Source organism: Cnephaeus nilssonii (genome assembly GCF_951640355.1).
Source record: "Cnephaeus nilssonii genome assembly, chromosome: 2".
Taxonomy (NCBI): Eukaryota; Metazoa; Chordata; class Mammalia; order Chiroptera; family Vespertilionidae; genus Cnephaeus; species Cnephaeus nilssonii.
In genome coordinates, this window is record NC_137073.1 from 71,659,598 (window position 1) to 71,687,412 (window position 27,815).

At 38.4% G+C, this 27,815-nt stretch overlaps 1 protein-coding gene and 1 pseudogene across 2 annotated transcripts in view; one reads left to right on the plus strand and one right to left on the minus strand.

Annotated features, from left to right (window-relative positions):
- The window catches only part of MSH3 (mutS homolog 3), a 138,617-nt gene that overhangs the window by 90,886 nt on the left and 19,916 nt on the right, over positions 1-27,815 (minus strand). Inside the window, exons 9-10 of the mRNA XM_079793623.1 lie at positions 8,826-8,938; positions 5,493-5,607 (exon numbers count right to left, since the gene is read on the minus strand). Of these exons, the coding sequence (XP_079649749.1) occupies positions 5,493-5,607; positions 8,826-8,938 (228 nt within the window). The remainder of the gene's footprint in view (positions 1-5,492; positions 5,608-8,825; positions 8,939-27,815) is intronic.
- On the plus strand, positions 14,037-27,354 carry LOC307109856 (galectin-3-like; annotated as a pseudogene). Its single transcript has 2 exons — positions 14,037-14,143; positions 26,519-27,354. The product of its transcript is annotated as a galectin-3-like (transcript).

A 27,815-nucleotide genomic window follows, 5' to 3' on the forward strand; every position in this document is an offset into this window, starting at 1 on the left:
ACCTGCAGGACCTAGCAGAAAGTAGATGCTCAACAAATATTTGCCATCTTCCTATAGGGAAGCCAGTGTGGGTTTGTTTTCCTTTGCTCAGAAATGTCTGTGAACACCCAAGGTCAGTAATAAAGTGTAAAACATTTTCAGGAAGAAACAATTAGGCAGTGGTTGGCTGTGAAACTGACAGGTGTTGATACAGCTTCCTGGTCAAAAATCCAAGCTGGAAGCACTAATAGGCTGGACTCAGAGTTGGTATCTAACCAGTGCCCACGTGTTTAGATATGTCATTCCCCTGTTTACAAAAGTTAAATTTAATCTACACAAGTTAACACTTGCACACCTTAATCAGACAGAGTCTAGAGAGTGCTTAGCTGGCTTGAGAGAAAGACTAATCAAGAACCCATAATCCACCACCTTTCCTTAAAACATCTCAGCAAGCTGCCTTTATCTCCCATTAACATCGAAGTGTAAAGTAAAATTAGTGGCATTTAAGATGTGTGGACTGTCCAGAAATACTGTCTGTTCAGTTGCCTTCACCTTCACAAGAACTTGTACACCCAACAGTCCATATCCTGAAGAATGGTGTCTTAGGTTTAGGATTCCGAAAGCATCCTGTTCCACCAATCATCTGAGGGTCTTGTCACCTAACACCAACTAAAACTGAAATCCTGCTCCCTCCTATGCCTCAACTGAACCTTTGAAGCAAGAACACGGAGAACACCCAGATTAGAATTTCAAGATGCTCACAGAAGAGTTTGCATGACTGCGTTTTGTACCTGCTTGCTAGAAAGTATCTATATGTGTGGCAGAATTTTGTTTGGACTAACATACGACCTGGTAGAGAGAGGGTTGGGGAGGAGGCTTAGATCCCTCACCTACATATAATTACTGGGCCTCCTAATATCTACAATATCAAAAAGAACACAGTAACTGTGAACCAAATTGGCTTAAGTTAGCTCTTTTTATTGTGCTTCACAGATTTGCATATACAGTATTACAAATTGATGGCAAGATCCTTCACCAGCAAAATGATTACGCCTCAGTTTAAAATAATACTTGCTGCCCTAGCCTGTTTGGCTCAGTGGATAGAGTGTCGGCCTGCGGACTGAAGAGTTGCGGGTTCAATTCCAGTCAAGGGCACATGCCTGGGTTGTGGGCTCGATCCCTCGTAGGGGATATACAGGAGGCAGCCTATCAATGATTCTCTCTCATCATTGATGTTTCTATCTCTCTCTCCCTCACCCTTCTTCTCTGAAATCAATAAAGATATATATTTAAAATAATACTTGCTTTACTGCAGTGGTTTGGAACCAAATCCACAGTATTTCTAAGGTGTGCCTGTACAGGTTCTTTTTTCATTTAACAGTGTTAATGAGATGTGCATATGGGTTTTTTGCTGGTTTTATTTTTGGTTTTTGCCATTAGTGAACAAGTCATCTAGACCTCCAAGTAGATGTGGGAGAAGCAGGGTTTCTTTAAACTTGACATCTGCATTGATTTTTAATAAAAGATCAACCACTGGACAATATTAAACTAAACTGACCCTATGGAACAATAATTATCAAGCAATTATAAGAACCAATTTTGCTGTTGGTTTTCCCAAATGTTTGGTTGATAATATGTTCTGGGGTTGGGGAAAATTTTCCTTATGTCAGTCCTATTTCCACTGGAAATTATACACACTTTTGAACTAAGGGTTGAATCTGCCAGCATCCTTAGGAATTCAACGGTATATGATCACTGCTCTGAAATACTAACAAAAAATAAAATTCTGAATTATTTATCCTTTTCGAAGAAGCTAAATTTCATCTGCTTTGAAATGAATCTCATAAATAATGCCTGGCTAGGGTTCATGCTGTGTGAACCTGGATAGAAATATTATAAGTAACATGGGAACATATTTCATTAATATTTAAGACAACAAAAATACAAAGGATGCTTTTGTTTCCTCAAGTTTTAAAATGGAAGGAAATATACTTGCTTCTAACTTGCCACAGAAATTTAAGACACTATATCATTACTAAACTATTCTTTAAAAATCTTTCTGAATTAGAGAGAGGCAGTAAGGGTACAGAACGTATCTGAAAGATCAACCCCCTTCAAAGATCCTATTTAAATATTTTTTAAAAATGGAAACAAAGAAAAAAATCTATCATGTTACATATTAAATCAATAGTGGAAAATAGTTCTCTATGTACAGTTTTCAGAGGTCATACATTTACCATTTGCCTAATCTTTGCATGGTTAATTTAATTATTATAAATTTAATTTTATAAAATTATTACAAATTTTAATTATTACAAATTGTATTCTATTACAAAATTTGTTTTACTGTAGATTCACTTCTACTTGATTTGCAATTAAACAAAATGAATATCTTTGGATTCCTAAATGTTTCCAATAAGCATATCAGACAGGCAAATAAAAAGAAAGGTGTATAACGGTTCCCAAAAGACTGCTAGGTTCAATGACTCACTAGAAGGATGCACAGGACTCAGCATATATTCATTCAGCTCTGATTTATTACAGTGAAAGGACATAAAGCAAAATTTGCTCTATCTAATAAAGCCTCACTTAATCCATCCTTAAGAACAATTCCTAAAATGGTTTATTTTCCTCCAAAAGCCTTTGTAAATGCACAGAGACCTTTAAATAAATGTATGTCAAGATTTTAATGAAATATGCAGCGACCTTTGTGAAAGCATTTGCAAAACAACACAACTAAATGTCCCCCAATCACATGACTCCTAAAGTAAATATAATTATACCTGGAGCTGCTGAGCTTTTAAAGCAATAGGACTGAATTTTAAATAAGAATGAGAACATGCACATTTTTCCAAAGTAATCCCTTTGAGGGGCTACATTCTTTTTCCAAGATATAAGAACTGTGGAATTACACTTTGGGAATTACATTCAGAGCCAATTCACATGCCACCCATAAAACATCTTCACTCCCATTTCATTTTTAAGCAAAAAAATGGTACCAGTTTGATCTTTATTTATTAATCTTGGCTCCCAAGGACATTTTTTGCAATTTCTAATCAAATCCATACTCACAGGATAAAGAATTCCTTCCTTCTCTCTTTTTCATTAATCCTGTATTTACTGACTGCCTACTATGTGCTGGACATATGTTGGGTGATATACAATGTGAGGGCCTAAATTTTGGACCTCTTTATATCTTTATTTTGTCTGGCTCTATGGAAATGACAGGAAAGGATTACCCAAGAGGCAGATGAGCCACATACTAAGTCCCCAGCAGATCCAGTTCACTGACCGCTCCCCAACATCACCACCCGATATAAGATCAGCTGCACTCAATCTATCAAGTCAGGTAATTTTAAAATAAGCTATTTTAATTTCAGTACAAATAAACATCTTAGTATTATTTTTACTTTGAATTACATATGAGGAGGGCACAATAATGTTTCCAGATCCAAATTCAACTACTTCTAAACACAGGAGAGCCTGATTTTAGAAAAAGTCAGTTTTCTTATTTCAATAGTAATACTTGATTGCTGGGTGATGTAGGGAGAAAAACAAATCTTCTTTTTTTTGTGGGGGGAGGGGGCTTTTATCTAGTTTTTTATTTTTTCAATTACAGTTTACATTCAATATCATTGTGTATTAGTTTCGGGTGTACAGCATAGTGGTTAGATAATCATATACTTTACAGAGTGTCCCCCCGCTGATATTTTCAGTACTCAACTGGTAACGGGAAAGCTATTTAGTCACTAGTTCTACCTCAGTTAGGGGCTCCCTAACAGGAACAAGTCAAATGGTCGATAGCTTGTCATCCTTTCCTTATGGGATCCAACACCATCATCCATACATAGTGATCTCTGGTAGAGCCCATGAGGTATAATGCCAGGCTGCTATTTTTTTTAATAAAACACTTCAGCCACACTAAAACATATGTAGATTAATATTGTACCCAGATTAAAAAATAAACATCAAACAGGAACTTCCCTGTGCCATTTCCCCACCGACCTCTATGGTTTCCCCTCCAGCCCCACTCTTCTGAATTTGTTGTTGCTCATTCCCATGCATGTCTTTCTACCTTCTCAATATATGTATGTAGTCTACTACTGTTTCACATGTTCCTAACTTCACATAATGATCTATATTGTGTACCCTTCAGCAATTTGACTTTTGGCTCAATATAATGCTAATAAAAATATTTTAGTCCTGATACATGAAACTCTAGTCCGTTCATTTTCATTGCTGTATAACATTACAGTGCAAGAATATAACACAATGAACCCACGCTGCTGTTGATGGACATTTAGGCTGCTTTACATCAGGACAAAACTATTTCCAGAGGAATGATATTCTGTTCTATCCTAAATGCCACATACTGGAACACACACACAAAAAAAGACATTACAAAAGGAGAGTGGAGTTCTTCCACTCTCTCCAGCAAACTCAAACCAGCACCACCTCTTCGTTCCTCAATTCATACTCAGCCATTTTACTAAGATAGCTCCATCTGTCCACCCACCTCTGCAGGGCAGAAAGCAGCTTACTTACCCAGAATCAATATGAGGGAGGGTAATTCTTTACAGAGCCAAAGACAAGGGGCTAGTGAAGGTGGAACACAGGAAGGCAAGAAAATTATCCCCCTACCTTTTTTCATTCCACTGGTTTTTAAACTAGTATTTTCCTAGAATGTCGCTTGCCAGCTTTTAAATCTCTGAACTCTACAAAATTAATCACTTTTTTAAAAGCTGTCTATGGCCCTGGCTAATGTTGCCAAATGGTTAGAGTGTCGGCCCACACAATGAAGGTTCCCAGGTTCGATTCCTGGTCAAGGGGATGTACCTGGGTTGCAGGTTTGATCCTCAGCTTGTGCAGGAGGCAACCAATCAATGTGTCTCTCTCATGTCATTGTTTGTTTGTTTCTCTCTCTCTCTCTCTCTCTCTCTCTCTCTCTCTCCCTCCCTCCCTCCCTCCCTCCCTCCCTTCTTCCCCCTTCCTCTCTTCCTCCCTCCCCTCCTCCCTCCCTTCCACGCTTTCTAAAAAGCAATGGAAAACATATCCTCAGGTGAGGATTAAAAATAAAAAATTAAATTTAAAAAAAAACACCTGTCTCTTAGAAGCTGTTCTCTTTGTCTCCAACTTTATGACCTATGAAATAAGAACTGAAACCAAGAATAAGAAAGGCAATGAAATTTTATGAATGCTTTTTAATACCACTTCTTAATTCCACTTATTACTACTTGCCAATTAACTTTGCTTTAGAGTAAAGCACATTTTGTAGCCAAAACTCTACTACATTAAATAGCTATTATGAATACAAACTGATGGAATTATCAATGTGTTTTATATCAGTTAATAGCTTTAGTATTCTTAGGAACAATACCACATAGTTCATCCTTGCCCTCAAATAGAGTATTCTATCAATAGCAAGTAAAATTCTCTGAGAATAGTGTTTACCAAATTCAAGAGATGTTGTTAATATAAGCCCTCCCCTTTTTAATTTTTGAGGAATCACTTACATGGGTTTGGAAAGCACCTTTGCCAAGTTAAATTCTTTGAGGTATCTTATTATGGCCGCCAAAGAGCAAATCACAGGCTTCTCCAAGATAATGGCACTGGAAAGACTTTGAGAACCTAAAAATAATATATACCTTCGTTAGAATTATTATTCACCATTATTTTAAAAATTTAAGTTAAATAAAATTTAGTTTATAGTTATTAAAATAATAGAGACTATCTCCTTAGACTGACCTCTGGAAAAATGCAGATGATTACAAACACCCAGGGCATGGGAAAGGGCATTGTCTGATGGTGGAACAAGCCTTTTTGTAGAGCAACTTTTTCAAAATGTAAAATGCTGATCTCCTTTGACTCAGTAATACTCCAAAATGCATGTCAAAGATGTGTAAACAAGGAAGTGAGTTGGAAAATCTTTTGTAATAGTAAAACACTAGAGACAACCTAACCGAATGCCACTAGCGTAACAGTTAAATAAATTGTAGTAAGTCTAGATTATTACACACCTACTAATAGGAATGACTCACTGCTACCTGTACTGATACAAAAAAACTATCCATAACATACTGCCAAGTGAGAGGGTAAACAGTTGAATGACCATTCTCATCTCTCAGCAGGAATATTACAACAGCTTTCCATCCGGCCTCTCAGCTCCTCTCTGTGCCCTACAGGGTATTCTTAATAGAACACAGCCAAAAGAATCCTTTTTAAAATGTACCTCAAATCATTAGGCTACGTTACTTAAAAGTCCTCCAACATCCCCCAACTCACTGAGTGAAAACCTCAAGTCCTTAAGTCTGTAAGGTCCTACACACCTTGCCTTCCCATCTCCTCTTTAACTCTGAACTCCCCCTTAGTTACTTTGTTCCAACACCCAGGCTCCCTGCTATTCCTTAAACATACCAGGCACTTAAGATATGCAACTCTGTTCCTTCACATGTCCATGTGGCTTTCCCCTTAACTCCTCCAATCTTTGTTAACAACTTTGTTCAAGGGCCATTTCCTCAGTGAAGCCTTCCTTCACCACCCTGTGTAAAAGCTCACCCTCGGGGATGAAGAACTATAGATTGGCAGAAGTATACAAAACAGTCATGGGGATGTAACATACAGCTTAAGGAATATAGTCAGTAAAATTGTAATAACTATATATGGTGTCTAATCATTTTGCTATACACATGAAACTAATATACTATCAAATGTCATCTTAAGTGAAAAAGGTTCATCCCCTTCCCTGCCTTACTTTCTTCATAGCACTTACTTTCTTCAAATGCACTAACTTATTTTATTGTACATCTCCCCCCATTAGAATGTAAGCTCCAGAGGGTGGGAATTTTTATCTATTTTATTCCTTACTGAATGCACTATGCCTCACATAATAGGCATTCAATAAAAATCAGATGAAAGTTTAAGTTCAAGTTAATTAAACAAATATACACAATTATGTATGTACTAGAGGCCCGGTGTGGGAATTTGTGCATGGGTAGGGTTCCTTGGCCTGGCCAGTGATCGGGGCTGATCAGGGCTGTCTCACCCAGTCCAGATTGGGCCGACTGGGACCAGCCGGCCGGCTGGCTGGGGTTAGGGACTATGGGAGGTTGGCCAGCCAGGGGGAGGGACCGCAGGAAGTTGCCGGCCACAGGAGGTTGGCTGTGGGAGCACACTGACCAGCAGGCTGGCCGGGGGGAGGGGCCACGGGAGGTTCGCTATGGGAGCGCACTGACCACCAAGGGGCAGCTCCTGCATTGAGCATCTGCCCCCTGGTGGTCAATGCATGTCATAGTGACCAGTTGACCGTCATTCGGTCGACCGGTCGTAACAGTGGCTTAGGCTTTTATATATATAGATGTTTATGTATATATATGAGGATTTATACATAAGAAGAGTCATAAGGACTTGAGTGGGGACTTTTACTTTTTTCTTTAAACACAAATATATTTTGACTTTTTAAAAATAGGCATTTATTACTTTTAGAAATAATAAAAATATTACAATATATCTTCGATAAATCAGTAATATACCTTACTAATTTCAACTATAGCTTTGTATAAAAATAAGGTGTAAATAAAGAGTTAAAGCCCTTTCCCCTTCTTCTGAGAATTTCATCTTCTTTTAACTTTCTAGCTCTGTTTCCCAGGAAACCGGATAAAGATGAAATGCCAGTGTGTTATGAAGTAGCACTGCATATGGTGAAAATGACCTGAAATCAGTACACTGCACCTGGACTAGGAGGAATTATGAATACCTGATTCCAGAAAATTGGCCTTCCCTGAGAGTACACTGACTCTTTGAACTTGGTATGTCCTTTGTACAAATTCCAGCCAGGGAATCGGGTTCCTGCAGGACATGGGGCGTCTGAGCCAGGCAGACCCTGCACCCACCTGTTAAAAGTCTCCTTTCCTTTCAGCTGAGCTGTCACTAGCAGCAAGGGGAAACATAAGCACCAATGGATCTGTGAACGGCTACAGAGACCGCTGAGGAATACCCCCACCAAGGGGAGAACATGTGCCTTGCCCACAAGCCAGGTGTTCTGCCCTGTATCCTTCCAGGTGATCTGATGCCAAGATGGCTTATGGTAGTCTTGTGACTTAGTCTTGTCTTTAGTTGAGCATAAGATGATGATCTCTTGGTGATATCGCAGACAGTTGTCATAAATGGGTTGGTTACACACTCAGACATTCAATTCAATTTGGCCAAGTCACCATGAGATTAAAAGGGATGGGGAGAGAAATGCTCACAAGACATTGATACCTGGGAGGGAGCTGGGGGAGGCTGGTCAATGGGCTAATGGAGAAAGCTGTGCAGCCTGTGGTAAGAGATAAAAAAGGACCTTAACTAAGCTGCACTGACAGGAATGAGGGGTCCAGACCAAAGCAAGCACTGATATCTGGCTAAGGAAATGTGAATTAGACAAATAATGGTTACCTAACATATTCAGACCCTGTCATTAATGTTCTGGTATTTAAATTCCAGTAATCAAACTTTTGAAATGCTACCCTTCATCAAGAGATTTATCCAAACATTCTATAAAACTGCAAGGAAAATAATGGGCCATCTTTTAAGAGGAACAAGAAGGAAAGTTGGTCAGTAAGTAACTCCTTACACTCCAATGAATATGTCAAAAACATTAAATTACTAAATGGTCATAACTACAAAAGAAGAACTATAGTAGTGTTTTTCATCAGTGTAAGAACAATAAACTCTTCCCTCCACTTCTTCCAATTATGTATTGGTAACTACCTAGCTTTCATTACATTAAAAGTCAAACTTGCACCTTTATCCAAACCTCAACTCAGTTAAATTTGAGAACATATGGCTAACATGTATATAATATTTACCTTTGATGTCAATCATATCTTTTACATAAAATTCTGTAAACACCTGGGAAGCATGGCTGTATTCAAAATACATGTTGTCCATCCTTTCTACTCGAATTCTGTCATCCCGCACCCTGAAAGAAAAAAATGAAAATTTCAAAGATAATTTTCCATAATCTTGAACTGTGTGTATTTAGGCCTTGGCCTGACTAAAAAAAAAAGTAAAATGTAATTATTACTTTTACTACTGGTATGTCACCTAGCACACCATGAGTACTTTATATATATTTTTATCAAGAACTCACTGAAATTAAGGTCAATTACTTTAATAAATACAAAAGGGAACCTTTTCTTCAATTCTATTTACTAAAGTGTTATCATTAGCATATATGAGCCTATCAATTTTATATGTAGCAACTATGCTGAACGCTTCAACAGCATGGATGGAACTGGAGAGCATTATGCTAAGTGAAATAGCCAGGCAGGGAAAGATAAATATCACATGATCTCACTCATTTATGGAATATAATGAACAACATAAACTGATGAACAAAAATAGATCCAGAGACAGAGAAACATCGATCAGACCATTAAACCTCAGAGGGAAGGTAGGGGAGGGTGGGGGTAAGGGGAAGAGATCAACCAAAGAACTTGAATGCATGCATATAAGCCTGACCAATGGACACAGACAACAGGGGGGTGAGGGCATGAGGGGCGGCATGGAGGGTAATGGGGGAATAAGGACACATATGTAACACCATAATCAATCAAGAAATTTAAAAAAAAATCTCACTAAAATTAAGCTCAATTACTTTAATAAATACAAAAGGGAACCTTTTCTTCAATTCTATTTGCTAAAGTGTTATAATTAGTATATATGAACCTATCAATTTTATATGTCGTAACTATGCTGAACGCTAATTGGTTTTTTGTATTGTCTTTGTATGCAATATCACCTGTAAAAAAAATAAAACTGTTTTGTCTCTCCTTTTTAATATCTACTAGGGGCCCAATGCATGAATTCGTGCACCTTGAAAGGAACTATGGGCCGCAAGGCTGCATGGGCACGGGGGCGGATCTCGGCCCATCCTCCATGACCACCCAGCCCCTCCTGCCGCACCCCTCTCTCCTCCCCGCCCCCCCTGTCTGCTGGCAGCCCTACTCCCGCCACCTCCGCTCCCATGTGCTGACAGCGCCGGCCCCACTCGCACCTGTGGGGCTGACGCCAGTAGCAGGCGCAAGCAGGGCCGGCACTGGCAGCAGGTGCGAGCGGGGCCGTCACTGGCAGTGGGTGCAAGAGACAGCTGCTGGCCCCGATCACCCCTCAGGAGCAGGGGGAGGTAGAGAAGCCCTAAGGGGCAATTGGGGCCAGCAGCTGCCACTCGCATCCACTGACAGTGCCGAGCGATCGGGGCTGGCACCAAGCGCTGGCAGCAGGTGCAAGCAGGGCCGATGCCAGCAGCAGGTGTGAGTGCCGGGCAGGACCATGGTGCATGGGAGCAAAGAATTTTCAGTAACCACCAGAGTCTGGCCCCAATGAGAGTGACTGGAGCCCTGCCTTGATCTGGCATCCCTGCTCACCTGCTCCACCATCCCACCATGGCCGATGCCCGCCATGTTCCGCACTCTGCCACCTGCTGCCAATGCCTGCCATGTTCTGCACGCACCCCCTGGCGGTCAGTGCACGTCATAGCGACGGGTTGTTCGGTTGTTCTGCCATTCGGTCTATTTGCATATTATAATTTTATATATATAGATTCATTTCTTTTTCCTACCTCATTACACTTGGCTAAGAAGTCCAGGGCTGTGTTGAACAAAAGTAATGCTAACAGGCATCCTTTGTCTTCTTACTGACACTAATGGGGAAAAGTTTCAACTCCTAAGTATAATGTTTGCTGTAGGTTTGGAAATAAATGACTTAGTCTAAGGTTTGGTAAAATTCCCAGTTAGAGTAAAAAATAAAATCTTAGTATAAAGGATTGTTGAATCTTACCTAATGTTCTGTCTATATGTGTTAAAATGATCATGTGATCTCTCTCACTTACTTTCTTAACATATTATTCATATTTTCTGATGCTGAATGACTTTTGGTTTCCTGGGATATAATATCCTTGTCATTATGTTCCATGTTGCTCAAATAAAGTTATAAACTTGATTTCTTAGTGTTTTCATTTTTCCCCAGGAAATCTGTGCCAGCATACCTGGCTCCAAAGGCTCTTTCTGTTCTAACTCCAAGACTAGACAGGCATAAGTGGATTCAGGAAGAAATCTAAGAGGAAGATTTTCTCCCATCTGTGGTGCTGAAGAAGGATTTTTCCACCTTTATCTACTGGAGAGGGAGTGTCAGACTAACTATTCAAGTCTCTTATCAATTTTTGCTATAGATTCCCTTAATACCTGGATTTTGACAGCAAAGTTATTATTTAGCGACTCAAAAAGCAATGAGTGACCTTACATGAGCTCCACAGTGTTTTTGTACAAGTTCCTAGAGTGAACACGAAGGCAGCTGGTAACTCAATTACTGTTCTAATTAACATTTTGTATGATAAGCAGATAAGGATTTAGAAACCTATTAAATCTGATAAAAATGGACTTGTCCATTATCTTTGAGGCTTTCATAGAAGTATTACAAAAGTGATAAATTCATTGTTCTGCAATCTGTATATTAACCGTTCTCATGCAAAATTTTTTCCATAAACTGGTTGGAGTTAAAAATCTCATATCTGGCCTGGCTGGTTATGGCTCAGTGGTTGAGTGTTGACCTATGAACCAGGAGGTCACAGTTTGATTCCTGGTCAGGGCATGCCTTAGTGGGGGATGTGCAGGAGACAGCCGATCAATGCTTCTCTCTAAACATTGATGTTCCTATCTCTCTCTCCCTCTCCCTTCCTCTCTTGAAATAAATAAAAAATATTTTTTTTTAAATTTCATATCTGTGTTTTCCTGTATTTCTTAAATTGAAGAAAGTTGAAACATTTATATATATATAATGAGTAGGATGCAATCAGAATTTTATCAAACTAGATTTTAGTAAGTTTCTACATTAAACATAGAACTGTCAGTCTTGATTTCCCCAAACTGTAGTTAGTCTGTGGAATACTGACATCTGAATCATGTGCAACTCACAGAAACAGCACAGATTCCACACTTCAAATGTGTTCAATCTGAACTCAGCAGGAAGCTAGGGGGAAAGAGGGTTTTAATTTTTATCAGTCTACACCAGTGGTTCTCAACCTTTCTAATGCCGCGACCCTTTAATACAGTTCCTCATGTTGTGGTGACCCGCAACCATAAAATTATTTTCGTTGCTACTTCATAACTGTAATTTTGCTACTGTTAATGAATCGTAATGTAAATATCTGTGTTTTCCGATGGTCTTAGGCGACCCTGCTAGCGGTTCTCAACCTGTGGGTTGCGACCCACAGGTTGAGAACCGCTGCTGTAGAACCTAATTACAGTTATGAAGTAGCAATGAAAATAATTTTATGGTTGGGGGTCACCACAACATGAGGAACTGTATTAAAGGGTCGCGGCATTAGAAAGGTTGAGAACCACTGGTCTACAAGAATAATACTGGCAGCCAACCTAGGACAGAATACAAAGTAGAAATGTAAATCTTCTCCAATGGTAGTCTATGTTTCAGCTGCTCTATTAGAGAAGGCAATAAGTATCTTTCACCAGCTGGTTGGAGCACCGTCCTGTACACCAAAGAGTTGCAGGTTCAATTCCTAGTCAGGGCACATACCTAGGTTGAGGGTTCAATCCCCAGTCAGGACACATACGGGAGGCCACCAATCAATGTTTCTCTCTCACATAGATGTTTGTCTCTCTCTGCCCACTTCCTTACCCTCTAATATCAATAAAATTATATCCTAGGGAGAGAATTAGAAAAAAAATTTTAATCAACTATGGTAATATAAATTGACCTGGGTCTAAAATATTATGAAAACACCTTCCATTTTCCACCCTCTGCCGAGGCTGTCTGCTCCTCCCTGGGCCATGGTGGCAACTCTCCTCTGTGCTGGACAGGAGGACTAACATCAGGATACGAGTCTCAGTCATTACATGAGGTATACCAAGCTGGACTGTTTAAACAAAGATTTGTAATTTTTAAAAATTCTTTTCATATGTGACATGCCTCTGTTGTCAAACATATTGTTTTTGAAAAATTAAATGGTGATAAAACTCTCAACAAGTGTAGAGCCCACACTGAAAAGAGGGTTGGGGACTTCAGACCCAATAATATCTTTCAATGTCAACGTGGTGACTCTCTGGTGTTGAATAACAGACCATCTACACAGATTTTGAACTAACATTCAACTGAGACCAAATAAAAGGCAGCTAACCAATTTTATGATCTATGCTGACTTTAGAAACTATAATTTTCATAGACAAAAAGAGCCTTGTTAAGGGCTGACAATCTACTCTAGGAAAACTCACAAGGCCTCTTCTGACAGCGTACTTACTGATAATAATAATACTGATTGAGTTCCAAGCTTCCTGGCTGAATGATGAATCACTCCTTTGAGAATACAATAGAGGTCGAGACTGAATAAAAGAAACTATGTAACATAGTTACAGTATCTCTATTTCAGAACTAGTATGAAATTAATTTTATCACTGCTTATAGTAGGGAACTAGCATCACTTTCTTAGAAGACTAAGGGCTTAATGTGAAACCATAATTATAAAGACAATCACTAGAACAAAAATATCAGAAAAACCCCATAGACCACATAATGAAACTTATTTTAAAAAGGCACAAAAACTATATGGACAAGCTAACATCAAATATATCTGCCATATTGACAAATGTAAATTTGCTGACCTTACCTATTAAAAGAAAATTAATCTCAGATTGGATTACAAAGGAAAAATAAGTAAAATCTCTCTGCTACAAACAGGAGCACAACTTAAAACAAATTCTAAAAGGTTAAAAATAAAATAATAGCTTGAAAAAAATTTTGCCCAAATGGACATACTAAGCAAATGAAAATACATAAAAAGAAATCATGTCACAAGACTTTATTATCAGGCAACATAGAATTCAGGACAAAAAGCATTAAGCAAGACAAAGAGAGGTATTTCATGATAAAAAGGGCACATAAGGATGAAAAACTTTCCCCCCCATGTCCTTTGAAAATACTTTTAGATTTTTGAACCACTGGAATATACTACTGATTCAAAAATTTTAAATTTTCATGAAGAATAACAAGAGAAAGAAAAGGAAAGGATGCATTACAGGACTTATGCAGGAGCTCCCAGGAGCCCTTCATCCACTTTCCAGTACTTTCCAGTACAAGACCGAGTGATTGGCGCCACCCTGCCACCTTGTGGAACGTGAGAGGAAGATGAATCCAAAGAGGTGAGACAAACAAGGACCCCGAAATCCAACCACACCTGATTCTAGCCTACCCTCGAGCTTTTCTCTTACCTGAGCCAATATGTTCATTTTTAACCTTTAAAATATCCAATGAATACTCACTAGAAAAAAAATTTTTTTTAAAAGGGGTCTTTATCGGGGGAAAAATGAGACACATGTAACACTTTAAACAATAAAGAAAAAAGTGGGAGGGGGGGACTTTTGATGACCAAAGAAAAAAGTGGATATAATCTAATCACACAGACAGCTTCTTAGAAACATGTCAATCTCTCTGAAGTCCACGTGGCCAACAGTGAACCAGGGTGAGGAAAACCCAAAGTCTGATTCCAGCTAATGAATCTGCTTCAGACCAAACCAACAGGCAGGACAGAGATTCTGGAGACCAGGAGGAACCCCCTCTCATCCCTCTCCATCGAGCAGACTGAAGGGGCCTTAGCCAAGTTACCGCTGGGGATGAGAAATTAAAAGCAAAAGTAGGACCAGGCCCCTGCAGGATTAAGAAGCGCTGAGGTAAAGACACACTGCAGGACCTACCCCTGGAGGACAGGCCTTTTGGGGAGCAAGAGTGAAGACTGAGAATTTCCTCACTCACTGTGTGAACTCCATGGGGCCTCAGAGGCCTAAGGCCCAGGAAGTAAGCAAGCATGCATGATGTTGCATTGTTTAAAAGACTAAAAGAGATGGGAGGTATTATCTTGATATAAAAATTCTGTATTACATCTACACAATGGAATACTACGCTGCTATAAAAAAGAAGAAATGCTTACCATTTGCAACAGCATGGATGGAACTGGAGAGCATTATGCTAAGTGAAATAAACTGGTCAGAGAAAGATAAATATCACATGATCTCACTCATTTGTGGAATATAATGAACAACATAAACTGATGAACAAAAATAGAACCAGAGCCACAGAAGCATCGAACAGACTGTCCAACCTATGAGGGGAGGCGGAGGGTGAGGGGATAAGAGATCAACCAAAGGTCTTGTATGCATGCATATGAGCATAAAGAATGCACACAGACAGTAGGGGGTGAGGGCACGTGCTGGGGGTGTGGGAGGCGTCAATGGGGGATAAAGGAGACTTATGTAATACTTTAAACAATAAGTAATTTTTTTAAAATTCCGTACTAGGTAAATTCATATCTTTCTAAACCTTTCTCTAGCTTTTTCTAAACTTTTGGGTTTACTTTTTTTTTTTTCTCCAGTGGTTGTGACCTTTTTAAAGTAAAGCTCCATCAAAAACATTTCTAACCTGTCTTGCAAACCTGAGAGAAAAGTACTTCTATCTGCAATGAGGTCAGGAAATCCAAGAGCACTCAAACCTGGGAAACCAAAGGGAAAAGAAAATGGGAAGGGGAGGAACGGGCGGCAGAAAGCCAAGGACCTAAAGAGGCCACTCATGTCAGCCTGCAGGCATGACCTCCAGCTCTACTTCCTTGATCCTGGGAATCTTCTCTAAGGATGAAGTCCCTTACAACAATATTTTAAAACCTTCACCCTTTCTTAATGTTTCAGCCCATCACAGTCCTGGTCTTTTTACCAGCCATCTGCACACACCGTCCCCCAGCCCCGCGTGCACATTCTTATTTAACAAGTGGGCCAAGCCTCGCCTCCTCTAAGACGCTTTCCCAGAAGGATGACCACAGCCTGTGCTTTCTACTGGACACATGGGACTGCGGTTTGCAAAGTAAGATCTTGAGAAATAAAGCAACTTTGTTTTAAGCACACATGCTTTTTGTCAGAAACTTTACTGCCAGAGATAGAAACACAAACTGTAATATGCATTATGAAGGAATGAAAATTTCATGACATATTAGCCAAAATGTCAACTATGCTATAAAACATTGCTCCTTTCTAAATCCAGAAGCAGAGGTGAAGGGAATGGCTGCTTCCCTGCGTGTTTTTCCTGAGAGACCGTGTGATGTAGTGGTTAAGAGCATATGCTTCAGAGCCGGGAAGTCTGGATCAAATCCCAGTTCTGCCGCTTACTAGCTGTATAATCCTGAACTCAACATCTCTCTGCCTCAGTTTCCTAATATATAAAATCTGTATCAAAAGAATAGTAGATCCCTCACAGGGTGTTTGTGAAGATTAAATCAGTCAATAAATATAAAGTGCTTAGAATAGTGCCTAATACATAGTGTTAGCTATTGCTGCTGCTACTGCTGTTATTGTTGTTGTTGCTGTTATTATTATTATTATTATTATTATTATTATTGCTACTGTAGCATGAGAGATAAGAGTAGTCATGTGCTCACAGAAAAAGGGAAAAGGGGGAGAGAGCTTCAGAATAAAAGTAACTGGGTGGGATAAGCACAAATAAACAATATGTCAGCAATAATGAACATTCTCAGTAGCTACCAATGTCTCCAACAGCACCTTTTTCACTCCAGGGTAACAAAGGATGAAGTTGGGGAAAATCTAATGAGTGATTTCAGAAGCCACAGCTCCTCCCCAAAATCCTACATCACCTACTTCTGATGCCTGAAATGACTTTAAATAGACATAAAGCATTTTCATTTCTCAAGTATAAACGAAAGGAGATACTCACAGGTCACTTAAATAGCAGTCTTCAAAGATGAGAAAACAAAGATATAGAAAGACTAATACTATATACTAAGGAGAAAAATGAACTTCAACCCTACTCTCACACTAGGCCCCAAAATTAAATCAAAATCTTTATCAGGGTTAAAAGTAAAAGCTAAAACTATAAAATTTCTAGAAGAAAACATAAGAAAAAAATCTTCATGACCTTGAAGCAGGCAAAGATGTATTAGGACACAAAAAGCACTAACCATAAAAGAAGAAATTGATAAATTTGACTTTCATCAAAATTAAAGCCTTCTGTCCTTCCAAAGGTCATCAAGAATATTAAAAAGTCAAGCCACAGAGTGGAAGAAAAATTCACAATACATATATCTGACAGTGGATTTTTATTCAGAATCTAGGAAGAATTTTTACAGCTCAATTACCACACAAGCAACCCATTTTTTTTTTAATGGGCAAAAGAAGATATAGGAATAACCAATAAGCACATGAAACATCACTGGTTATCAGAAAGAGCAAGTTAAAACCAAAACAAGACACCACTTCACACTCACTATAATGGCTAAAATTTAAAAGACTGGCAATAATACTGAGAGTTAGCAAAGATGTGGAGCAACTACAACTCCCCTATCCTGCTGGTGGCAGTGTATAATTGAAGCACTGCTTTGGAAAAACTTAGTTTGGCCCATTCTTACAGTTAAATATATACTTACCTATCTATACAGCTCAGAAACCCACTCCTATTTACCCAAAATAAAAACTATGTCCATAAAAAGCCTAGTACACAAATGCTCTTAGCACCCTGACTGGAAATAGCCAAAACCCCAATGTTCAGCAAGTGGATGGATGAACAAATTTTGGTATACTCATACAATGTGATTCTACTGCACAACAGAAAGGAGCAAACTACTGATACACTCAACAACGTGGGTGAACCTCACAGGCACTATGCTGAAAGGAGCTGGACACCAAAGAGTACATACTGTCATGAGTCTATGCACGTGAAATCTAAAAGAGTCTAAAATATGCTATAGTGAGAAATCAGGTCAGTATTTGCTTGAAGTAGGAGATGGAGGGGAGGCTAAAATGACTGCAAAGAGGCACAGGGAACTTTCTTGGAAGATGGAAATGTTCTTCATAATTAGGGGAGATGGTTATATTGATGTATTTGTTTGTTAAAATTAACTGACTCACCCACAGAAAATGTATAAATTTGATTGCATACTGTAAATCATACTTAAGTTAATGAAAAATAAGCTTTTAATATTTGCCATATAATTTATAGCTGAAATTTTTCTATTAAAAAGAAATCTGAACAATTAGACTAACAAATTCCTGTGCAAATGAGTAGTCCAAACACATTTAGGGGAGTAAGATTTTATTCTGTATTTTATCAGCAAAAGAACAATAGTGCAGAGAAGTACCTCATTTGAGGAAAAATATTTACCAGTAACTTCAAAAAGTACATTCCATATCTACATGCTTTGAGATTATCATAGTTTAAATGTCATTTTATGTATATGATACAATCATCCTAACATGAGATAAATTTTTTAAAATAATTTATGCTTCCTGTAGATAAAAAATTTTTCTATTGCACAACCACAAAATTATTACCACACATTATATTTGTCTTTGAGAAAAAAAAAAAAAGAAACCATTCTTCTGAGAATGCCAGACATGTACCTAAAGAGGACAATCAGCATTAAAATATTCTCAGATCAATGGAAATGCATCTGAAACATCTTTCTCATGCATGATTAAAAGCATTTTCTTGACAATCAACATAAAATCAAAACCATTACACTCAGATCATATACCTTTTGAGTTAATTGACAAACTCATGCCTGCCTCAGACAACCTAAAAGGACTACTCTTTCTAATGTTTTTCTCTATAAATACTAACTTTAATATTATCCCAAGAAAGAGCTGCTTCAAAAAAAAATAAAATCAACAAATTGACTATCTGGAATTCATAAATACAATGAATAAAAATTAATACACAAATAACAAAAAATAATAATTTCTCCCATCCAGCTAACTGGTATTTCCTTCTCAATTCAAGTCAACAAATCTTCACTGTTCAAGTAGTGGAGGGACAAATGGAAAAAAAACACACAAAAAAACTGAATTGTATTGAAATGGGTTGAATTATGTCCTCCTAAAATTCGTATGTGGAACTCCTAACCTCCAGTACATTAGAATGTGACCATATTTGGAGATAGAGTCTTGACAATGGTAATCAAGTTAAAGTGAGTGATTGGGGTGAGTCTTAGTCCAATATGACCAGTGTCCTTATAAAAAAAAGATGAAATTTGGACACATGGGCACACACACAGAAGATGACATGAAGAGATATAGGAAGATGATGGCTATCTATGAGTCAAGGAGAGAGGCCTGGACTAGATCCTTTCCACACAGCCCTTAAAAGGAACCAACGCTGCTGACATCTTCATTTTGGACTTGAGTCTCCAGAACAGTGAAACAATAAGTATGTGTTTTTTAAGCCACCCGATCTATGGTACTTTGTTACTGCAGTCCCAGCAAACTAATGCACTGTATACTAAGAGTCTTAACAGCTATTTGGAGGTGCTTATAACAAATCACTAGAGTACCAGGAGGATTGGTATGCTGAGGTAGTATCTAACCATTTAAGAGTGTAAACATTCCGATCGTGACTGACTTTAAACTACCAAGGCTTTAGCAACCTGAAAGAAAACTTCATCCTCACAAGCCACTACAAGCCAGCTCTAGCACAGAACTAAAATGCAGGCAGGCATCAGTACTTACTATCCACAGGTGATCCCAACGTACAGCCAAGGTTAGAGCCACAACTAAAGCTTGCAGGGCAGCTTCACAAAAGTAATAAGATTATTGAGATATACAATATACAATATTTTAACATTCAGATGTGGGGAAAGCACACTGCACAATGTAAAAATAGGTGAAGAAGGATGGAAAAATAAGTGATGAATAAACACTAAGACCTAACATTTACTGAGCACTTATTATGTTCCAAGCACTGTTCTAAGCCCATTACATGTATTGACTAATTTAAGCTTCACTATAACTCCCTGAGACAGTTCTGTTATCATACACACCTTTTTGAATAAGTAAACTGAGCCACAGAGAAGTTAAGATCCACAGCTAATAAGCGAGGACGCTGGGATTCTACACAGGCTGTCTGGCCCCAGACTCCGTGCTCAGACCACTGTTGTGTGTCTCTCCCATCATGCATGGCATCTCTACAGCGCATGGCAACTGGTCTGGTGTAGCTAGAGCCCGGAGTGAGGGGCAAGAGACTGGGTGGGAGAAAGTGTGCCATACTTCTGGCCTCAGGTATGTTACCTTACACAATGACTGGGTTTGCAAATCAAATTTTTGTAAAATGGATTATTTTAAATATTTTTAATAACTTGCTCTTTAAACACATCAAATTAAATCAGAATTGACAATACCTAAAAGTCTCTAAGTAAAAAATCACTGTAAAACAAAATCACCACCTCCTTATCTTGTGTCTAAATTCTGATTTTTATATGGTAAGAACTGCTGATCAGGCAAAAAGCACCTGTAATCGCTTAATGGCAATCAGCAAGGCCTAGAACCTCTAAGAACAAAAACAGAAAATGCATCTAGACACCCTGAGCCACAGAGAGAACTCTGGAAGTTGAAGCTGTACTCACTACACACCTGGAGAACAGGCAGTAAGTTTTCCACCACTGAGGTTAGAAGACATCCAATGAACACCTCACATTACCACAGCCCCATGGAACTACTGCATTTCAGCACTGTTTTCTACACAGAGCCAATATTTAACTTGAAATCGTAGTTTTTAATAGATCATTATTTCTATCTGTTTGTTTGCAGAGCATTGTAATCTATCAGCACTTTGACAAAAGTAGTATTTTAGTATGTAAGATAATGGCAGGAGTGAACAAAACACACAGGTCCCTGAAGTAAAATCTATGCATCGTTAGCATAGAAGAAAAGATAACGTGGAAGGAAATATGCAAGCAGGAAGCAAGATGGAAGCTTCTCTCCTAGAAGCACAGAGCCTTGGAACTACTCTAAGGGAGCCCTTTTCTCGGCAGCCCCAGGAAAGTGACAGAATGTGAATGTGATGAGAGGCTAAGCTCTGTGTCTCTTTGTAGCAGTAAGTGGGTGGGATGGAGGCAGAATATGACAATCAACCTGCAGGCCAGGCTGTTCCCAGTGTTCTCTGGCAAGTAGAAGAAATAGGATTTTATTCTGTATGAGGGGCAATCTCTTGTCTTAGTCAATTTAATCACCCACAAGTAAACTTTGTGATATGCGGGGGTTGATAGTTAAGAGTTACATAAAAGACTGTAAAGAATACTTACCTATAAAGTAATTCATACATAAACGATACCCTGACTTAGCAACTAGAAATTGCTCAGACTTAAAAGTCCTTCAAAATCCCCAATATTTCAGTCAGAACCACAACAAGGATTTACATTCTTATTTGCCAAGAACGTAATGTCTACTTGAACAGTATTAAACCCCTGTCAATTTTCAGCTAGTGTGAAACATGAGGCAGAAGAAACTAAGCATCCAAGGAGGAGAGGCAGTGGTCTGACCTAATTCCAGGAAACAGCTACTCATTAACAAAAAGTTCTCTAAAGCCACAATCCCCCTTACCAAAAACAATTTACATCATTACCCAATACCCACACATATTGCTAGGGTATTACCATATTTTCCGGCGTATAGGACGACTGGGCGTATAAGATTTTCCTGGGTTAAAAAGTTGTCTTATACGCCGGAAAATACGATAATCCAATATATCTAATCCATTATATCTAATTCCATCAATATAGTCCAATATACCGTATTTTCCGGCGTATAAAACGACTTTTTAACCCAGGAAAATCTTATACGCCCAGTCGTCTTATATGCCGGAAAGTACGGTACTCTTTCTTTGCTACTCTAACCAATACTACAAACTTAGTGGCTTAAAACAACACACATTTATTATCTTAACCGTTCTGTGACTCAGAATTCCAACACCGGTCTCACGGGGCTACACTCAAGGTGTCAGCAGGGGTGTGCTCCTTTCCGGAGGCTCTAGGGGAGAACCTGGTTTCTAGCGGCAGGCTACATTCCTTGGCTCATGGCTTCTTCCTCCACCTTCAAAGCCAGTGCTGCTGGGTCAAACACTGCATCATTCTGAACTCTTCTTCCTCCGCCTCTTCCACATTTAAAAGACTCTTATGATTAATTAGGCCCACCTGGCAAACAGGGTAATCTGCACATTCACACATCTGCTTCCCAACTTTCTGTTCAAGCTGTCTGGCCTTGCCTTGAGAGTTCTCTGTCATAATCAGTCAGATCATTCCTCCAGACTCCTCAAATGCTGGCTCTTCCTATTCCACTACTTTCAATACACCTATTACATGTATACCCCATTTATGCTTTTCAAGTAGAGCTTTTCCTATGGAGTTAACACTCAATAAAATGCACAAGGAGGTTCCTTATTTAGATAAGCCCTGTAGCAAACACTCCTGAAGAGTAACTATCTCTATTTATTTATCATATTTTTATTGATTTTTTTACAGAGAGGAAGGGAGAGGGATAGAGAGCTAGAAACATCGATGAGAGAGAAACATCGACCAGCTGCCTCCTGCACACCCCCCACCGGGGATGTGCCTGCAACCAAGGTACATGCCCTTGACCGGAATCAAACCTGGGACCCTTCAGTCCCCAAGCCGACGCTCTATCCACTGAGCCAAACTGGTTTCGGCTATCATATTTTTAAATCTGGATTTTCCTATATATGAGTTAAGCACACCCATTAAAAGTGCTAACTAGATATATAAAAACTATCAGTACCAAAAAAAACACTGCTAAAAATGCAATGACATTTCCACCACAGAAGGAATTAGTATACTTTTTAAAAGGAAATCAACACAAAATAGATTTCTTTATTATTACGATGACTTACTCTTTAAATGTTTTCCTAGAGACATTTTCCTACTATGTATGAGATTTATCTCTACTACTTAATGCACTACCATCTCTACTACTACAATCAATTTTTTAATTCTAAATTTTCTGAATAGTAAAGTGAAATTATTATGCAATAAGCATAATGAAATAGAATGGCACAGCAGTCAACTTTATATCTTCTACTCTAGAAACAAGGAATAAGGAAGATGAGAAAGACAGAATAGAAAGAAGAAGAAAAAGATTTCCTAATGAGCACTATTAAAGGTTTTGATAGCACTAGCAAAGGTTCTGAGTGCCAGAGATGAGGCTGGGACCTTGTGATCATCAATATTAATCTTTAATCATTATCTAATTCCTTGTCCAGGATAGCTTAACCATGTACATTCCATTAATGTTTACTGCAAGGGAATGTCCATGGAAATGTTAGGATGTCTAAACAAACTAATTTAAAGTGGCATTATTTTTCCTTAATTTTTGAAGAATAAAAACAATAAGGAAAAAATATTAGGCAATTAATATGGTCTTCCCAAAAGACATAAATGAGTTGGATACACCCATACCATTTAAATACACATTTATCATCATATATGTTATATGTATGAATTTCTAGCCACTACCACAATCTCTGTGTTTATAAAACCAGATCATTTTTTATAAGGAAAACAAATAGGAAATACCCATTATTCTCCTTATTCCAAAAGTCACTTGTGTAATCATTCATTCATCAAGCATTTTTAAGTACCTACTATATGCTAGCTACTATGATAGATGCTGGGGACACAAAAATCACTAGATACAGCTTCTACCATCAGCCATCCCTTCTCAGCCTTTTTCACAGGAAACGTTTTATCCAACCCTTCCTTAACATTGCTTTCTCTCTGCTGTTTCACCTTGGATTCTCCTTCACTTTCACTTTACATTACCTTTCTCCCCAAACTCCACATCTGTCCTGCCTCAGGCTACCATGCTCACTCTGGCAGAGCAGCCAGCCAAACTAGTTTCTACCCCCTAAGAAAATCACACTCTCTCACACCTCCATCTGCCTTGCCCAGCTTCTCCAGGCACCAGTTACTCCATAAGACCTTAATAATTGCCACTTTCATTGTAATTGTTTACTTCCATGACTACCACCCCTTAGACTATAAGAATCTGGAAGGCAGGGATCTTACTCATTTTTATATCTTCACCATCTAGCAATGAACTTGGCACACAGTAAGCACCCCATCGATATTTTTAAGGATGAATGAATGAATGAATGAATGATGATGTGCAACTCAGAGAATGTACAAGTAAGTTGAGAATCTACTGGAAATATCTATGAATATAGATATTTTATAGGGACAAGAAAGGGATAATCAATTGAAATGTACTGTTAGCTGTCTAAATTAAAAAATAAACTTGAAGGAAGAATAAAATACCTTAATTAGAAAAGTGAGCTATTACGAAAAAATGGCAAGTCAACCATCCTCAGGCCATTTCTAGACCTCAAATTCATCATTTATATTTCTCTAAACTCTGGTTCAGATTTTCTTTTTCATTCAAGCAATGGTCCCATTTATGTTGCATTTATCTAAAACGCATACAGAATCACAATGACAAGATAAATGCGACATAGCTTGCCCCTACACATTTCCCTAACTTAAGCCATTGCCCCTCCACCTTCAAATTGTTGCCACATCCACAAGCACATTATTACTACATCTGAATGGTTTTTGTTAAATTAATATACAATTTTTAACTCAAATATCAACTTAAGATTTTTCTATGCCATACAAATTTATGAAATCACAGATTTGATTCCTAATTGCATGTTTTTAGTACACATTAAAATAAATATTTAACTATGAAAGTAAAAATATGTTTATTTGTGAACCAGTTAGAATTATACCAGGTAAGTAAACCAAGTGCAGCTCGGCTCTACCTGTATAACCCACCTACAAACCGTCCCTGCTCTGGGGACATTCCTCTTTCCAATCAGGACTCTGCTCATGATGTGTGCCCTTCTCTCAGCTCTGAATTTACTTGGTGTTAAGTGTCCAAACAATTTTGATTTTTAGCTTTAATACCCAATTTCTTTTGTAATAAGCAAGGAAGGAGAAACTTCATAAGAAGGTAGTACACCTTCATCACATGACAGCATTCTGAAGCTTACATTTAATTCCAAAACTATTTATTAAAGTTGCTAAAAAGTTTTTTCTTGCAAAAATATTTCTTTTCTTTTTTTTTCTAAATATATTTTATTGATTTTCCACAGAGAGGAAGGAAGAGGGATAGAGAGCTAGAAACATTGATGAGAGAGAAACATCGACCAGCTGCCTCCTGCACACCCCCCACCGGGGATGTGCCCGCAACCAATGTACATGCCCTTGACCGGAATCGAACCTGGGACCTTTCAGTCCGCAGACCGACACTCTATCCACTGAGCCAAACCGGTTTCGGCAATATTTCAACAGTAATAGTGGAAATTTCAAAAAAGAAAAGCTGAACTACCCATAATATCACCATAATGATTTTTTTAAAGGAGCCTTTGCTAGCATGGGTGGGGGCCTGGGCCACATTTGTTTTCTGTAATGTTTCTCTGTATATATTCTCAAGACAAACAGAAAGAGTAACAATCAAGATAATAAGGTTGATTTCCTAAGATTCAAGCTGAAATCTTATAAACACATTTAAATAAAGATAATTAACCTAAGAAAAACTGATAGTTTATCATTATTTAGAAATAAAAAAATCTACCTTAGTACAAACTTTGACTAATAGTTATTCTAAATTACCCTATGTCAAATTACCATATGACAAATGAGGTTTCAGCAGCCATTAAATTCAATACACAGAATATACAAAATCCTTTGGAGACCTCTTGTGGTAAAAGTTAAGAATACACATACACACACACAAAAGTATGTACTTTAAAATGTATATTCCATAATTCCAAGCCATTCTGCTTCCTTTCATCACATAGCTTTATTATTTCTTCAATATTAGTAAAATATCAACAATGACTGAAAAAAATTGTGCTACTTTTACCTTCAGGTTTACAGCAGAAGAAAAAGAGATTCTAAGTCTGAGACACAAGAATCTACCTATCATTATTGAAAACAGACAAGAAGATACCACCAAAAACAAACAACTTTTCTCAAAAAGTCAATGCTATATTGTTTACCAGTAGTAAATATGAAACAGAATGTTGGCAAGGTATGTTGTTTATACCTACTATTAAAAGCATTCCTATCCCCGTTGCTGATTTTTTTTTTCTTTTCTTTGTTAACATGGCTGTGATTTGTATCTCAGGTAGATAAAGGCTAAGTTTTATGGATCCACTAGCATTTAGGGGGGAAATTAAGGTAGGACCACACCTCACACAGTTAAGTAAAATAAAGAAACATGAATTAAAAGCATTTTGAGCCCTAACCAGTTTGGCTCAGTGGGTAGAGCGTTGGCCTGTGGACTGAAAGGTCCCAGGTTTGATTCCGGTCAAGGGCATGTACCTTGGTTGCGGGCACATACCCAGTAGGAGATGTGCAGGAGGCAGCTGATCAATGTTACTCTCTCATCGATGTTTCTAGCTCTCTATCCCTCTCCCTTCCTCTCTGTAAAAAAATAAAATAAAATAAAAATAAAAATAAAAGCATTTTAAATGCTAAAATTAAATTCTAAAAGAAAAATAAATTGACTAAACTAAAATTTAGATGATTATTGAAGTATTTTCAGAATGCTAAGAGATCTAAGTGTAAAAATAATGTAATGCTATCATAACCATGGAGGACTTAATTGGTCCAGTCTACTAAAATCACATAGAAACAGTGAATTAAGAGGACAACACGACCTCCCCAGGAGCCACACCCAGAGCAAGCCAGCGAGTGCCGAGGGGCAGGGAAACTGGCAGACAGTTTTCCACTTAATGATGCCATACCTGGGTCTGGGAACCCCAACCCTCAAGGATACCCATGGGCCGCCTATCCTGGGTCTTACCCTGGACAGCCACCTATCGCAGCTCCTGGGAACTACCCCGGACAGGCACCTCCTGGTGCCTACCCTGGTCGTACAGCAACTGCTTATCCTGGACCAAATGCACCAGGAGCCTACCCCGGACAACCAAGTGGGTCTGGACTCTGGAGCCTACCCTGGTGCCAGCCCCACTGGTGTCCCTGCCGGACCACGGACTGTGCCTTATGAACTGGCTTTCCCTGGAGGAGTCATGCCTCGCATGCTGGTAACAGTTATGGGTACAATAAAACCCAATGCAAACAGACTTGTTTTAGACTTCAAGGGAGGGAAAGATGTGGCCTTCCACTTTAACCCACACTTCAATGAAGACAACAAGAGAGTCATTGTTTGCAATTCAAACCTGAATAATAACTGGGGACAGGAAGACAGATGATTTTCCCATTTGAAAGGGGTAAACCATTCAAAATCCAAGTACTGGTTGAATCCCAGCACTTCAACGATGCTCACTTGTTGCAGTATAATCACAGGGTGAAAAATCTCAGGGAAATCAATGCATTGGGAATTTCTGGTGACATCCGTCTCAACAGTGTTTCACACACTATGATATAATCTTAAAGGGGCAGATACTCTTTTAAAAAATGAAAATGAATGTAAACCTTACCCATTTAAAAGTTTCATGCTCACTGTAAGTGAAAATTTTTGCCTTTAGTCAACAACATCCTTCTTATAAATCATCCATTTAATAAGTATTCTAAGAGTTAAAAAAAAAAAGAAATAGTGAATTAAAATATAATAAGTAATGTTTCTTAAAGAGGGTTAAAAAGAAAAGAGGATATCCCCAAGGGCCAAAATAATATGAGAAACAGCTGTAGATGGGAGAAGGCACAGAAAGAAGAACAAGAAGGTCCAACATTTTTCTTCTGATAGGAATTCCAGAAGAAACCAGGAGAGAAGCAATATTAAAAGAAATAATGGCTGATAGGAAGAAGAAGAATAGGTTCTACTATAGAGAGCTTTCTACACTACACACTTTACATATATTAATCACAACAATCCTATAGGGATAATCCTCTTATTATCCCTATTTTAAAGAAAAGGAAATTGAAGGACAACACAGTTGGGTAATTTAGCTAAAGTCACCAAGGGGAAGAGCCAACTCTCCAA